Below are 15565 nucleotides of genomic sequence, written 5' to 3'. Positions count from 1 at the left end.
AAAATTTTTAAGAATTTTAATTTAATTGATTTTTTTTTCCAATTATCATATTTAGAATGAAAAAAATTAATTCTTTTTAATTTGAAAAAAATTCTAAAAAATAATAAAAATCATGCATCTTTAACTAAAATTGATTTTTTATTTTTTTTTTTTTGCATTTTTTTTCCAAACAGAGTGCGAGACTGAACCAGCATCTCTAATGGATTCTTTTTTCTTGCTAGTGATTGGCCGGTTCGATCCAGGTTTTATAACCATGACCCTGACCACTGTCAATCCTACCTTGAAAAGATCCAAAGAGAGCAATCACTAGCAAGAAACAAGACTAATCCCATTCTAATTACATAACTATTTCCAAGATTTACAAATTACAATAGATGGAGGAAAAGGTTTAATAGATTTATGGATCTTCAATGTCACATACCTAGCCTCTTTGTACCACATTCTGAGCAGAACTTCGAAGTTTCTCTAAGATATGGAGCACCACATTCATCGCAAAACTTTGCCGGGCTTGCAGGCTGCAAGTTATAGAAGCATTGTTGCTGAAAACTTATTTCTCCATAGGGTTTTTAAATGAATAATTCATCGAGTAAAAACATTAAACAAAGGGTGCCCAGGTAAAATTCTAATGAAAATTTAGGCCCTCTGCCAAAGGACTCCCAGAAGCCCACCACAATCTATGTTTACCTTTGTGTGTTATTAGAAGGTGTGCATATGTATAAACATTTTGTATAATCATTGAAATAGAAGGGGGGGGGGGAGAGAGAGAGAGAGAGAGAGAGAGAGAGATAGAGAGAGAAGAGATGAGCGAAAGGAAGTGGAAGATCAACTGTGCAGCATAATCATTAAAATAATGACAATGATACTCACCATTAAATGCAAGCGCCCTGCAACATGACCTCCTGTGAGCGGTTGTAAGTAGGCCATGTGTTGTGGAATGCCAGGAGACTGATTAGCGTGGGTGATTTCGGACAAGTGAGAACTTGGTCCACATTGTTGATTTTGAGAAAACTGGGTTGCATGTTGACCTTGGTGAACTTGATGATGGTTCTGATGAATTGGGTGAAACTGAGGCTGATGCGACAAAGAATCCACGTGATGCTTTGAGGGAGTTTGCTGCTCATTTTGTGGCTGCACATATTAAAAAAGAGCATGTACGTTCTATCTTAATAAATGTCGCTCAAATATCAAACACTCATTGGCCCAAATATCAAATAGATGCAAGCATTTGCCTTGAGCAAAATATAGTCGTGTAGGTTTTTGGGCCATATTTAATAACAATGTTTATAATTAATTATTTCTGTTATAAAAAATTATTCATAGAATTTGTATTTCTAAAGAGAAATATAGAATAATACATGTCTATATATTCCTAAAATAAGAGGATTTGATATATTCAAATTATAGTTAGAGAATCTCCTAATTTATAGTATCATAGTATATACATCTTGAATCCTCTATTATAAATAGGAAAATATTTGAACTATAAGAAGATAATCCAATTTAATAAAAATATAGCTTTTTTAAAATTTTGTGTGCGTGGATATAGGCTCTCGTAGTCGAACCATGTAAATCTTTTTGTATTATTTTCTACTCTCTTATGTTATTTTAACTGTAACATGATATCAGAGTTTTTAAACCTTTGAGCTTGAACACTATAATCGGTACTATTCAATGACACTGTTCATGATTACTGTTCATGGGTAGTATTTATTGATGTTGTTCATGGGCAGTGTTTACACCTACATTTGTGTTCAATTGGTGTGGCTTGTTTAATCCTATAAGCTGGTCTTGTGTTGATGTTTCCTCGCCGACTAAGAGTTTGTTTTATATTTTGGTCCTGTGTGAGTGCCTCTGTGTGAGTAATTTTAAATATGCTCATGAGCTGCTGATTGTAAGTTGTTATGAAAAAGTTTTGGCTTCTATGTAGAATATCATCAAAGGGAGTGTTAGAATTGATGAGATTCCATGCTACAATTGAGGAGAGTGTTACGGAAAGTTATTCTATTTAATATAGGATTTGTATTCCTAAATACACAAAATAATATATGTCTATATATTTTTAAAATAAGAGAATTTGATATATTTCTATTAATAGTAGGAAAATCTCTTAATTTATAGTATCACAATATAGATGTCTTGATCCTCTATTGTAAATAGGAAGTTTTTGTATTTGTATTATGAGAAGACAATTCAATTCAATAAAAATGTAGCTTTTGTATTCGTGCATGTAGGCTCTCGTAGATGAACCACGTAAAATTTTCTTGTATTATTTTCTTCTGTCTTCTATTATTCTTAGTTTTAACAGCTTCCATTGTACCACTTATGCTTGGTAGGGTGATGTATTCAGTTACTGTCATGGATAGCACGTTTGAAAAACTACTATTTTATCATTCAGTTCATTTTTATATAAAGGGAAATTAACTACAGTTCAGTAGAACTGACTACTTAATCCCTTTATTTTCAAAAACAGACTAAATTAACTATTTAGTCCCTTTCATTTGAAACTGTTAACCATTTAATCTTTCTGTCTATCTACTCTATTAGTAGTATATAAAATCACTAAAATGCTCTTATTTCTAATTAGTATATGTAAATTTAAATATAACTATTTAGTACTTATAATTTTAAAAGCACAATTATTCAGTCGTAATTTCAAAATACTAACTACTTGGTCTCTATAATTTCAAAATAATAACTATTTAATTCTTATAATAAATGGGAGGGGCTAAATAATTAACAATGGAAAGATAGAGATTGTTTACTGTGTTTTTAAAAAATAAAGGGACTAAATAGTCAATTTTACTAGACCAAAAGGGCTAAATGTTATTCTCCCTTAAATAAATGGGTACATCTGAAACTCAACTTTATAATGGAATCTAATCATCAATGATGTATTTGTTCGATGGAGTTTGATTTTGGCCCCCCGCTAATGAAGATAAAGGATATAAAGTTGGTATCTAAACATAACTACTCTTTTAGCTAAACTTCAAACTTACTTTATCCATGAGGCATGCAGAAACAACAAGGTGCTTGAGGAAACTCAAACCAAGGAAATTTAGGAGTCTTCATTAAATTGATGAGGGGCTATTAGAGCCTTCTACACTTTACGATAGTTAGACTTGAATCTGTTAGAATTCATGAGTCTAAGGGCAACAATTAACAAACAAGCCAACATCTTCTCTTGTAGAGGGCTTGGACTTGGTTTTCATCACCAAAATAACCTGAACTTTTTAGTTTGTTTTCTAACAATTATTTCCTATCATTCTCTTTTATTCGTTGCTGATGTGAAATTTGTTCCCACAACCACATTCCAATAGTGCCCCTCAAGTACAGTTCAGACTCAGGTTCACAAACCTAGTTACCACTTGTCATATCTGTCACCATTACACACAACTCAGCATGCTTTCAAGCCTCGGATCTAAGTGCTTGTGGGCTTTTCTTTTTTTTTTTTTTTTTTTTTGAGAATTTAGTTTCTCTTTCAATTACATCATTCTCCCCTTGGTGCAAGTTCATGAAGTAAAATTAGAGTGTATCAAACATGATCAAGAAACTCATTGTTGGGTTATAACCTCACTGATAAAAGCCTAGTGCAAGTTATGTTTTCCTGATTGCTAGGAATATACGAAAGTGAATATGACTCACAATGAAAACAACAAGAACTTTTCTGATATTGCATGCCATGTGGAATTGAAGTATGAGTACCTAGAGACCGCTAAGCTTAATGCTCATGCATATATGGCTAAATCTAGTTCCAAGAAGGCTCCTAGTTTCAAACACAAATGGGAAAACAACAAAAGGGAAAGGTAAGAGACTAGACAAGAACCTAAGAAAGGGAACGAGTTCTCAAAGCGCAAAAGATGAAAGTGTGGTGACGTGAAAGACAAGACAAGAATGGGTTGCTAGAATTGTGGCCAACTAGGCCATTTTGCTTGTGAATACACCGAAAAAATGTATTATCTGGTCTTACCTCTTTTAATGTATCATTTTTGAAAATTTTGTTTCTTGAATTGGACCCACTTCTCCCTCTGCTTTTATTCCATATAGAAGAAGTCAATCTCATCCCTAGAGAAAGATCTTCTACAGAAGTGACATTTCCAGATTCAATCTTAATAAGTCATCCATCAAAATCCCTTCCAATAATCACATACCTTTGCATAGCTAAAGAAAGATATATTTCTGTCCATTTGTTTCTAATCTAACAAACTTAAGGGAAGTATCATGAACATATACAACAAGCTCCAAGAGAGCAATTGACTTCAATCAAGTGTTTTGCCGGTCCATAACTCAAAGGGCAGGGGAGAATTTGAAGACTTGCTTGAACCATTATATGCCTAACCATTCCAGATAAGATTTTATTTATGACTTGCGACCACATTTTTATATGCTAGTCTTTAAGCACTATAAGTTGCACGTTATTTATACTTGTTGTACTTAAAATAGGCTTACTAAATGAAAAAGTCCAAATATTTGCATCATTTTTACATTTATAGCCAAATTTTTTCTGGACAATAAAACCAAATTTTTAGTTACGATTTAACAAATGGACTAAATTGAATTTAAAAAGTTATCGGTGAATTATAATATAACTCTTATGTTTCGTTTGATTAATAAAACTAATTAGCAATTTCATTAATCAAACAAAACTTCAAACACTGTATTATAATTTACTGTAAACTTTCAAATTTAATTTAGTCTATCAGCTAAAATCGTTTGCCTTTATTATCCAAGAAAAAAAAAATAGACTATGAATGTGAATTGACTGCAAATTTTGGACTTTTCGTCCAATAAACCATTAAAATATTATAAATAAAATACCATAAATATAGTATAGAAATATAAATATCTTGATTATATAAATTAAAAATTTATATTTTAAAGATTATTGTTAAATTAGCTATATATATATATATATATATATATATATATAAGTGGGAAAGAGAGAGAAATCATGGGATTGACAAAAAGTTAGTTAATTAAATTTAAACATGACAAATTACCCTCTATTTTAATTGGCTAAAAGATAAATACTATAATAATTTATTATTAAATACTTTAATTTGATTGGTGGGGTTGAATACTTATTATAAATTCAAATTCTATTCCACTAAGAAATATTATCCTATTAATAATTTCTTTATTCAATTGAAAATTAAATTAATCAATATAATTTTCTAAATTAAATTAAATCTATATTTATAACCTATGGTTTATTTTTTTTCCTTAGAAAATTATGTTGATTAATTTAATTTCGATTAAATAAATAAATTATTAATAGGATAATATTTCTAATAAAATAGAATTTGAATTTAAATAGGAATATGATCTAACCAGTCAAATTAAAGTTTTATAAATAATGATATATTATTATGATTTTCTTCAGCCAATTAAAATAAAGAGTAATTTGTCATTTTTAAATTAAATCACATGCTCTTTCTCAATTCTATTATTCCTTCCTTCCTTCATACTTAAATATATGTGTGTGTATATATATATATAATATATATATATAGTTATTAACCTAATAAGTTGTGTGTACAAGAGTTGCTATATGTATTAAGAGGCCAGCCATAGACACATGCTCTGAAAAATAATGGACTTATTAAATAGATATTTACTTTTTGTTAAAGGGAAATTTACCATTCAATCCCTATATTATAAGAAAACTTATTAGTTGATACCTTGATTTTAAAAAATATACTAAAATGTCCCTGAGATTTAAAAAATCTACTAATTAGTCATTCTATTAGTTTTAATCGTTAAGTCTTTTACTATTTAGTGCTTGTAGTTTAGGAAAACGCATTAGTTTGTCCTTCAATTTTATAAAAAATCCACTAATTAGTTTTTTCATATTGAAAACATTTTAGATTTTTTTTTGCTATACTTAACAGCTAAAATTAGTGAAAACACTAATTAATAGATTTTTTAAAATCTCAGGAACATTTTAATATATTTTTTGAAATTGATGGGCTAGGGACTAAATAGTAATTTTTTCTTTTGCTAACCGATATAAATTCTTAAAGTAAAATGCATGGATGAATACTAATAATCATGTGATAATATGAACTATTAGATGATACAAATTATCACTCTTTTATAATCCCATAAACTGCAAAAAGATAAAGTTGAATTACGACTTACGGATCTAAATCCTTGTGCAGTAGCAATTGTAGAAGAATTGTCTGTAGCAGGAAGTGTCTGAAATAACACAAAAATGATCAATCTTTTCCACCTTCAAGAATAACAACGAGGCTCAATGCTAAGAACTATTTAGATATCACTAAAATTACTAAATCATACTGGCAAACCAGGAATGTTGGACACAACGCGCCTATACTTGTGCCTTGGAGAGTAGAATTTATAGTCTCGAGCAGAGACGATGACATCATTCCTACCTGTCAATCTTTTAAACCTGCAATATTAGTAACCAAGCCAAAATGAGGGTTAGTTTGGAGTTGTAGTATGGCAATTTTGCAAGTTGTGATAGGAAAGTTTTTAGAAAGAGTTTGGTTGCCAAATTTTAGGGAAAGAACGAAATAACACTTTCTCCACAAGCAAGCAAGTGAGCCAACACCAAATATGGGTTTGCATAAATAGCTGACAATCTATTTCTTTCAGATCAACATAACTTCTTGTAGTTGTAGTTAAAAAGTAAATAAATCTAGCTAAGTACATGCTATGAATGATGAAGCTAAAAAGTGCAACCTATCAGATTAGTATTAAAAAAAAAACTATAAACAAGTGTTGTTGCCTAATATGCCACTGATACATCAGTGTAATTGAGTTCATATGATATTGCAAAATGAGTATTTAGAGGCATCTATGCTACCTAGAAATGAATGTATAAACTATGAAGTAAAGATATAAAGATATACAATGAAAAAGGGGAACATACAATATCTAACCTCAAACAAACCACATCAACAATAGAACACTACAGATGCAGAGTTTCACCAATATAAGCATAAAATCCAGAATTTAGAGACACTAAAACTAGTATCCAAGAAGCATATAATGTCAACATTTTCTCAGAGTCTTGGGAGATTTTTCAGCTGGTTATTTACATAGTTTCTTGTTATAATATGGGAAGTCAATTGTGTATTATGTAATTTCCTATTTAGGATAGCTAAACCTTAGGAATCACACCATTTACAAATTTTGTATTATACTAATTAGGAAGATATTCTCCACGATGTGTGTATATATATATATATATATATATATATATTTCCTTCATTTTTAATGGAATACACACAACGTTATCTCTCAGCTTACATGGCATCATAGCATAATTAATAGAAAAAAGGTCTCTTTGAGAAACCTGGCGAGTTTTTCCTTTTAATTTTAAGAGTTTTAGCGGCCACCACTGATTGACCATCCCCTGGGATCCAATCACCAGAGGGGTGGTGCGTAAGCCCCAGATGCCCATTTGTCATGATGTCTAGATCCACGCGTCGGCATGTGAAGGCTTTTCCAGCAATGCCTTTCACTTCAACCTCTTCTTTTTTTATTGACTTGACATGGGGACTCTAGCCCAGTGAGCTAATGCCCCGTTTGTTGAGTCATAAGTTGCACTAGTTTGTTTTGAATTTTGCAGTATTTGGATCTTCTGTTTCCTGTTTGTTCTAGTATTATTGCTTTTGTTTCTGTACTCCATTTTGGATAGTGGTATTTTTGGGCTTCTATTTGTGACATTGGATCAGTAACTTGTGGTTTTAGCTATTATATCAATGGCATTCTTGTGTTTTTTCTATTTTATCTCCACCTAAAAATGGCAAAGAGCAAGCCTATAGTGCCAGATGTGATTCCAACAATGACACACAAACTTAATGTGACTAATTTCTTAGATTGGAGTAAAACAATGTGTGCAAAGTATTGACAAGGATGATTATCTTACTGGTGATCCACCCAAAGATGACACAAAGCTAACTTGATTATGAGAGAGTTCTCACTTATTTCTGCAAATCTAAAATTCTAGTGACAGTGAGATAATCAGTCTAATTAATTAATCATAGCAAGTTCGTTAAAGAGTTAATAGTTACTTTGATTTGTATTTTGATAAAAGAAAAGTTTTCTGATTCTATGATGTATGCAATGGTTTTTATCGTTTAGAAATTGTTGACCAACATAGAGGATCCTATAATTATGCGTGTTTCATGTATAAATAGTTAAACCTTATAAAGATAAATTAAATGGAAATATAATAAAAAGTTTCTCTCAAAATTCTTCATGGTATCATTCTTAAATCTATGTTTAGGGTTTCAATTTGGATCAATTACAATTTTAGGGGTTTTGGAATCCTAACTCCCTGAATTCGTACTACCGCATCTAAAGGCCTCCATCAACAGAGTCGCTAGAGTGTCGCCGGCCTGTCCTCAACTTCCGGCGTTGGATCTCTAAGCTCGTGAGCCTCACGTGCTGGCATAGGGGCGCGTGAGCTTCTGTTTCCACCGAATGTTTCTCCTCTAGCATCGTCAGTGTTTTCCCGGCCTATTTCTGGCCGCTTCTTGGTCGTCTTGGTGTTGGGTTAGGCCTTCTTAGTGTTTGCAACTTCTATTGGGTTATTTTACAAATTTTTTATTTAGGGAGCCTCCTCCTTTGCTTAGATATGTTGTTTTGTTGTTATTTCCTAGCCCCATCATAGCAAACCATCTTGTTAATTTTATTGATTGTTGCATTCGTATGACTTGGATTTATTTGATAAAGAGAAAAAGTTGTGTTTTTTTTTTACTTTTAATCTTTTCATCATATGGTTTGTACTCGATTTGATTCTAAAATAAAAGTTTTGAGAACTGATAATGGCACAGAATACATGAATAGTTATTTTTCTGCTTATCTAGAATCTAATGGGATACTAAATCAAACTAGTTGTTTTTACACTAGTGCCCAAAATGGTTTTGCTAAAAAGAAAAACAGGCACCTGTTGAAAGTAGCTATATCTCTCTTTTTCACTATGAATCTTGCAAAAACCGACCGAGGAGATACTATTTTAACCGCAACTTATTTCATTAATAGAGTACCTCCCAAAACTCTTACCTTTAAAAGCCCTTTAGAGGTGCTACAAGAGAAAAATACTTATGCTATTGCACCAAAGGTGTTTGGATGCATGTCTTTTGTTCATACTAGGACAGGTGGAAAGCTAGATCTGAAGGGTCTTAAATGTGTATTTGTTAGGTACTGTCCCACACAAAAGGGTTACAAGAGTTACCATCCTCCACCTAGAAAATATTTTGTCAGTATGAATATTACGTTTAGAGAGACCGAATCTTCTTCAAGGGAGGACAACGAGAGAGAAGAGATGAATCCTAGTCCTATAACTCTAGAACATTCTACTTGAGAGGAAACTATTATACAGGGGGGAACTATTGGTGATAAGAAAAAAATAATTGGCCGTTTGGCTAAATAAGATTTAAGGAGATACTCAAGAAGTGATAAAACAGAAGCAGAAAAAGTCATTGTGTAGCCTACTCATTGTCATGAATCTTCCTCTTCTCCATCTGTCGAGTCATCTCTAACCCTGGAACTCATTAATGATCTAAATAAATCAATTGCTCAAAGAAAATGAGTTAGGTTTGATCTAACGTTCTCTCTTATGATTCTTTATCTCCATTCTATAGAGCCTTTGCCTCATCAATTTTCTCTATGTCTATCCCATAGGATTGAAAGGAAGCTCTCAAAGATTTTAACTAGAAGAGAGCAATGATTGAATAAATGAAAGTTTTGGCTAAAAATGAGATCTGGGGCTGGGAGTTGGTGTCTCTTCCACCTGAAAAAAAAAAACAATTGGCTGCAAATAGTTATTCACTATGAAACACAAAGCATATGGATCAATTAAAAGATTCAGGGCCATACTAATTGCCAAGAGATGTATTCAAATCTATGGAGTAAATCATCCAGGAGACATTTGCTCTTGTTGCCAAAATAAACTCAATAAAGAGTATTGTTAGCTTACGCTGCCAATTTTGACTGCGACCTATAGCAATTTGATGTAAAAATTGCATTCCACCATAGAGCTTAGTGGAGACTTGAAGTGTATATGATAATCCCCCCTGAATTTACTAATGAAAAAACAAAAGGAAAGGTGTACAGGCTAAAGAAGGCTTTGCATAGGTTGAAGCAGTCACCCAGAGCTTGGTTTGATTGATTCAGCAGAGCTATGATTTTCTTTGGCTATCAACAGAGCAATGCTGATCATACTTTATTTATCGGACATCAGAAAGGTAAAATTACTCTTCTCATAGTCTATGTTGATGACATAGAAATGACAGGAGATGATACTGACGAGATGACTCGACTGAAAAAGCTTTTGACTAAGGAGTTTGAAATTAAAAATCTAGAAAAACTTCAATATTTCCTGAGAATTGAGGTTGCCAGATCAAATAAGAGGATCTTTATTTGTTAGAGGAATTACATTTTGAATCTTTTGGAAGAAACTAGTATGTTAGGCAATAAACCAACAGAAACTCCCATTGATAGCAATCACAAGCTACAAGCAGGGATTAGTGAATCAGTGGATATTGGCAGATATCAGAGGTTGGCATGCAAACTCATTTATCTTTCACATACTCGACCGGACATAGTATATGCATTTAGCTTAGTCAATTTATGCATGAGCCTCACATGCAAGCTGTTGTTTTTCGCATTTTGCGATACTTGAAGTCTGCTCTGGGAAAAGGTCTCTTATTCTCTGAACATGGTCATCTCCGCATAAACGTATTCACAGATGCAGATTGGGCTGGATTCCTTGATGATAGGAGATCGACTATTGGTTACTGCACACTTGTGGGAGGAAATCTTGTCACTTGGAGAAGTAAGAAGAAAAGTGTCGTTGTTCGATCAAATGCTAAAGCTGAGTATAGAGCAATGGCACAAGGTGTTTGTAAACTCCTATAGTTGCAAAAATTGTCGGAGGAATTGAAACCATTAGAGAGGGATAAACTCCCCTTGTACCATGACAACAAAGCTGCCATCAGTATAGCTCATAATCCGGTTCAACATGACCGAACGAAACACATAGAGATTGATCGAGACTTTATTAAAGAGAAACCAACAAACGGTGCCTTGAGATTAGATCACGTGACTTTCGAAAAACAACTAGCCGATATATTTACCAAAGGACTTAGCAACAACACTTATCACACCTTGGTTTGCAAATTGGGCATGTGTAATATCCATGCACCAACTTGAGAAGGAGTGTTGACCAACATAGAGGATCCCTATAATTATGCTTGATTATAGGGCTTTTATTCTCTACCTTTATTGTAAATATTCCTAACTAGGTGTGTTGTAAATACTCCTAATTAGATTGATTCTTTGTGTATAAATAGTCAAACCTTACAAAGATCAATTAAATAGGAATATAATAAAAAATTCCTCCCAAAATTCTTCAAAAATGCAAGATAAACTCTTACTCATATTTCAATGCTTCCCTTTGGTACAAACATTAAAGTTTTGCAATCACAATGGGAACAAATGGCAGTCATAAGTTTAATGTTGGTTTGCCCCCAGAATTTGATATTGTTCTCTATTGAATCCCACATCGGTTGTGGAAAGGGGTAATGTGCCCCTTATATGAGACATAGGCAATCCTCCTCCTTGAGCTAGCTTTTGGGGTGAGTTAGGCCTGGCCCAAATTTAACATGGTATCAGAGCCTCCCCATCCAATGTTGGGCGCCCCATAAATGTGCCACGCACCAGTAAAAATTCTAGGCGTGAGGGGGTGTATTGAATCCCACATCGGTTGTGGAAAGGGGTAATGTGCCCCTTATATGAGGCATAGGCAATCCTCCTCCTTGAGCTAGTTTTTTTAGTGAGTTAGGCCTGGCCCGAATTTAACATTCTCAATGACGCTTTCACTAGAATTCTCCATACTGAAATGGCACAGATTCTATCACCTCAAGCTAATAGTGTTTTTATCAACCATGGAAATTGGAATGCCACTAGCCACTAGCAAAATAGAAGTGAAAACAAAGGTGAGGGTATTGGTAGTTGTAATCGGAGTCAAGTGGAATTGTGTGCTATTATTGTTATGAACCAGGACATACCAAACATACATGTAGATAACTTGAAAACAAAAATCAACGTGTTCAATCAGCTCATGTTGTCGCTTCTAATATTGTGGACACCCTATCCTTAGAGAATATTGTTCTAGTTTCTATAGATGAGCTTGCTCAATTTTCTTAGTATAAAGCATCCTTAAAGTCCACTACTTCTCACATTACTGCTATTATTGAATTAGATAAATCCACTACATCTCTTGTTTTCTCTTTATCAAAAAGGATCCTTGATTCTAGTTCTACATATCCCATGACGTGCAATCCAAGACTCTTTTCTTCTTTTCAATCTCACACTACATCATCTAGAGTTACTTCAGCAAATAGTTCTACTTCTGTTCTTGATTCTAAAACTATTAATCTAACTTTGTCAATTTCATTGTCCTCTATGCTGAGTCTATCAACGTTTTCTTTTATTTAATTTTCATTAATAAACTCATTCACACTTTGAATTGTTGTCTTATTTTTTTTCTAATCATTGCTTATTTTAGGGTCAAAGTAGATTATTGGCAAATGGCAAGAGTTCGGAGGTCCCTATGTCCTTGACACAAAAGTGATGAGATCCATTGCTTGTTCTAGTATTTTGAGCCTTTTAAAGTGCTCTATAGGCTGGAACACCCTTCATCGTTCTCTTTGAAGAAATTATGTCCTCAATTTTAGAATATTTTATCTTTAAATTTTTAGTCATATCAGCTGGCTAAGCACCATCATCTTCCTTCAAATTCTCGGGTCAATAAACAAACTTCGTCCCCTTTTAAGTTAGTTCATTCTGATGTTTGGGGTCCTTACCCATTGTGTCTCATATTAGTTTCAAGTACTTTTATTACTTTTGTCAATGATTATTCTCATATGACTTGGTTATATTTAATGAAAAGTCATTTTGAGTTATTTTACATCTTTTGTACCTTATGTGCTAAAATCAAAACACAATTTAATGTTTCTATGTGAACCTCATGCCATAATAAGGCCAAAGAATATCTTTCAACCACCTTTCACTCTTATATGACATAAGATGGCATCCTGCATTAATCCTCATATATCGACACACTCAAAATAAAGTTGCAAAGAGGAAAAACATACACTTTCTTGAGGTTATACGTGCACTTATTTCCAAATGAAAGCTCCTATACAGTTAGAGTTGTTGCTATCTCTACATCTATTTTTTTTTTATATCAATAGAACGCCATCCTCTGTTCTTGATAATAATATCTCATACACTATCCTTTTTCCGTCTATAACATTGTTTACTCTTGAACCTTGAATTTTTGGTAGCATTTGCTTCATATGATGTTCATCCTTATATCACCAAATTAGATCTCAAGTCCCTCAAGTGTGTCTTTCTCGAGTACTCTCGTCTCCAAAAAGATTATAGGCACTACTTTCCAAATATTGTTATCTTGTCCTTACTGATGCCACCTAGGGTTATCTAGGCAAGAGGCCCTAAGGCGATAGAGGCTCCTATCAGCTTAGGCGAGAAGCAACAGACGAGGTGACACCTTTTTGAAAGAGGCGAGGTGACTCTTTTCTGAAAAAGGCAACAAAACTATTTTTTTTTATATATATTTTAAATATACATGTATATATACGTATTGTTAAATTTGGGTCAGGCCTAACTCACCCCAAAAGCTAGCTCAAGGGTGAGGATTGCCTATGACTCATATAAGGGGCACATTACCCCTTTCCACAACCAATGTGGGATTCAACACACCCCCTCACGCCCAGAATTTTTACTGGTGCGTGGCACATTTATGGGGTGTCCAACATCGGATGGAGAGGCTTTGATACCATGTTAAATTTAGGTCAGGCCTAACTCACCCCAAAAGCTAGCTCAAGGGGGAGGATTGCCTATGACCCATATAAGGGGCACATTACCCCTTTCCACAACCGATATGGGATTCAACACGTATAATGTACCATCAACAATAGTTTATATATTTTAATCTAACTAAATATTAATTTCTTTAATCAGATTAAAATATATAAAATATAGTTGATGATAAATTATATATATATATATAAAATGCATAGAAGATTAATATTCATTTCTTAATATATATATAAATAATTAAATAATAATAATATTAATAATATTAACTAAAAATAAAATAGTATATAGATCTCTAAATTATATATACTATATAATAGAATAATCTATATCATAAATAATAATATTATTTAATATAGAATATAATTATAGTATAGAATATAGAAGAATAATATAATATATATAATAAAAATAAAATGATAATAAAATATATAAATAAAACTAAATAACTTAATATTAAGTTTCTATAAGTTTATAAATAAATAAATAATATATTAATATTTCCAATATTCATATTGTATTTCCATGTTTCTAATACCAAGGTAATTTATTATATACAAGAAAAAAGCAAAAAAGAAGAAAAGTAAAAGATTTCATATCTCTTCTTCTTCCAAGAAGAAAAGGTGACTTTCAAATATTATTTAAACTACTTTCTCTTCCATCGAGACATCTCCTTCCTCCTCCTCCTTCTTCTTCTCCTCCTCCTCCTTCTTCTCCTCCTCCTCCTCCTCCTTCCTCTTTCCTTATTTCTTTCAACAAGATTTTGCTTTTTTTTTCTTTTTTCTTTTTTTCTGTTAAAAAAGAAAAATGGAGGCCCTTGGCGCCTCTCCCTCTAAGGCGAGGGCCTCAGAGAGAGGTGCCTCACTTGGGATTGCTGCCTCGCCTCAGAGAGAGGTCCCTCTAATGATACTTGGACTTTTAGTACATTTGCTTATAGAAATGAAGGCCATTGGATGTGAATGCGCGTTTGCACGCAAGGTATATCAATGGTTTTGTGGCCCATCTTTAAGCCCACATTATTGCTACAGGATACGCTAAAACTTACGGTATTGATTGTTTAGGCACTTGCTTCCAATCACAAAGATGGCATTCATTCAAATATTCACCTCTATGGCAGCCACATATGATTGGCCATTACACTGGTTTCAAACGGCGTTCTCAAGCTTGGTTTGGGAGGTTTAGCGAGTCAATTCAAGAATTTTGGGATGCAAAAAAGAAAATGTTGATCATTTTTTATTCTATAGACGATCTAATGCTAGCATTATCCTATTAGTTATATATATCAATGATATTGTCATAACTAGGAGTGATGTTGAAGGTATTTCATCTCTAAAAACCTTACTTCATGCTCAATTTCAGACCAAGTACTTGCACTTGTTAAAGTATTTCTTCGGTATTAAAATCAAGATGCAAGGGAGGTGTTCTCTTGTCTCAAAAAAGGTATGTTCTTGACTTGTTGATACAGAAAATGTATTATTCACCCATGACCCCACATTTACAACTCTTAATTAACGATAATGAACTGTTTGAAAATCCTAAAAGATATAGAAGACTTGTTGGCATAGTAATTGCTGCTAGTATTGTGAGTCTATTCATGTTTTCTCCGACAATTAACCATTGGACAATGTTAGACCAGATTTTGTACTATTTGAAGGGAGCTCCACGATGAGGTTTGTTGTATTCAAATCAT

At 33.0% G+C, this 15565-nt stretch overlaps 1 protein-coding gene across 2 annotated transcripts in view; it reads right to left on the bottom strand.

Moving 5' to 3' along the window:
- Nucleotides 1-307: 307 nt before the first annotated feature.
- LOC110625364 (uncharacterized protein At2g02148) overlaps nt 308-15565 on the bottom strand; it is a 31009-nt gene continuing 15751 nt past the window's right edge. For both annotated transcript variants that reach the window (XM_021770987.2, XM_021770988.2), the window contains exons 6-9: nt 6298-6409; nt 6139-6195; nt 868-1128; nt 308-515 (exon numbers count right to left, since the gene is read on the bottom strand). In XM_021770987.2, the coding sequence (XP_021626679.1) occupies nt 414-515; nt 868-1128; nt 6139-6195; nt 6298-6409 (532 nt within the window). In that variant the 3' untranslated portion in view covers nt 308-413. The remainder of the gene's footprint in view (nt 516-867; nt 1129-6138; nt 6196-6297; nt 6410-15565) is intronic.

Source organism: Manihot esculenta, chromosome 10, assembly GCF_001659605.2.
Source record: "Manihot esculenta cultivar AM560-2 chromosome 10, M.esculenta_v8, whole genome shotgun sequence".
In the NCBI taxonomy this organism is placed as follows: Eukaryota; Viridiplantae; Streptophyta; class Magnoliopsida; order Malpighiales; family Euphorbiaceae; genus Manihot; species Manihot esculenta.
The sequence above is the reverse complement of the archived record's forward strand: the minus strand, read 5'-3'. Positions and strand labels throughout refer to the sequence as shown.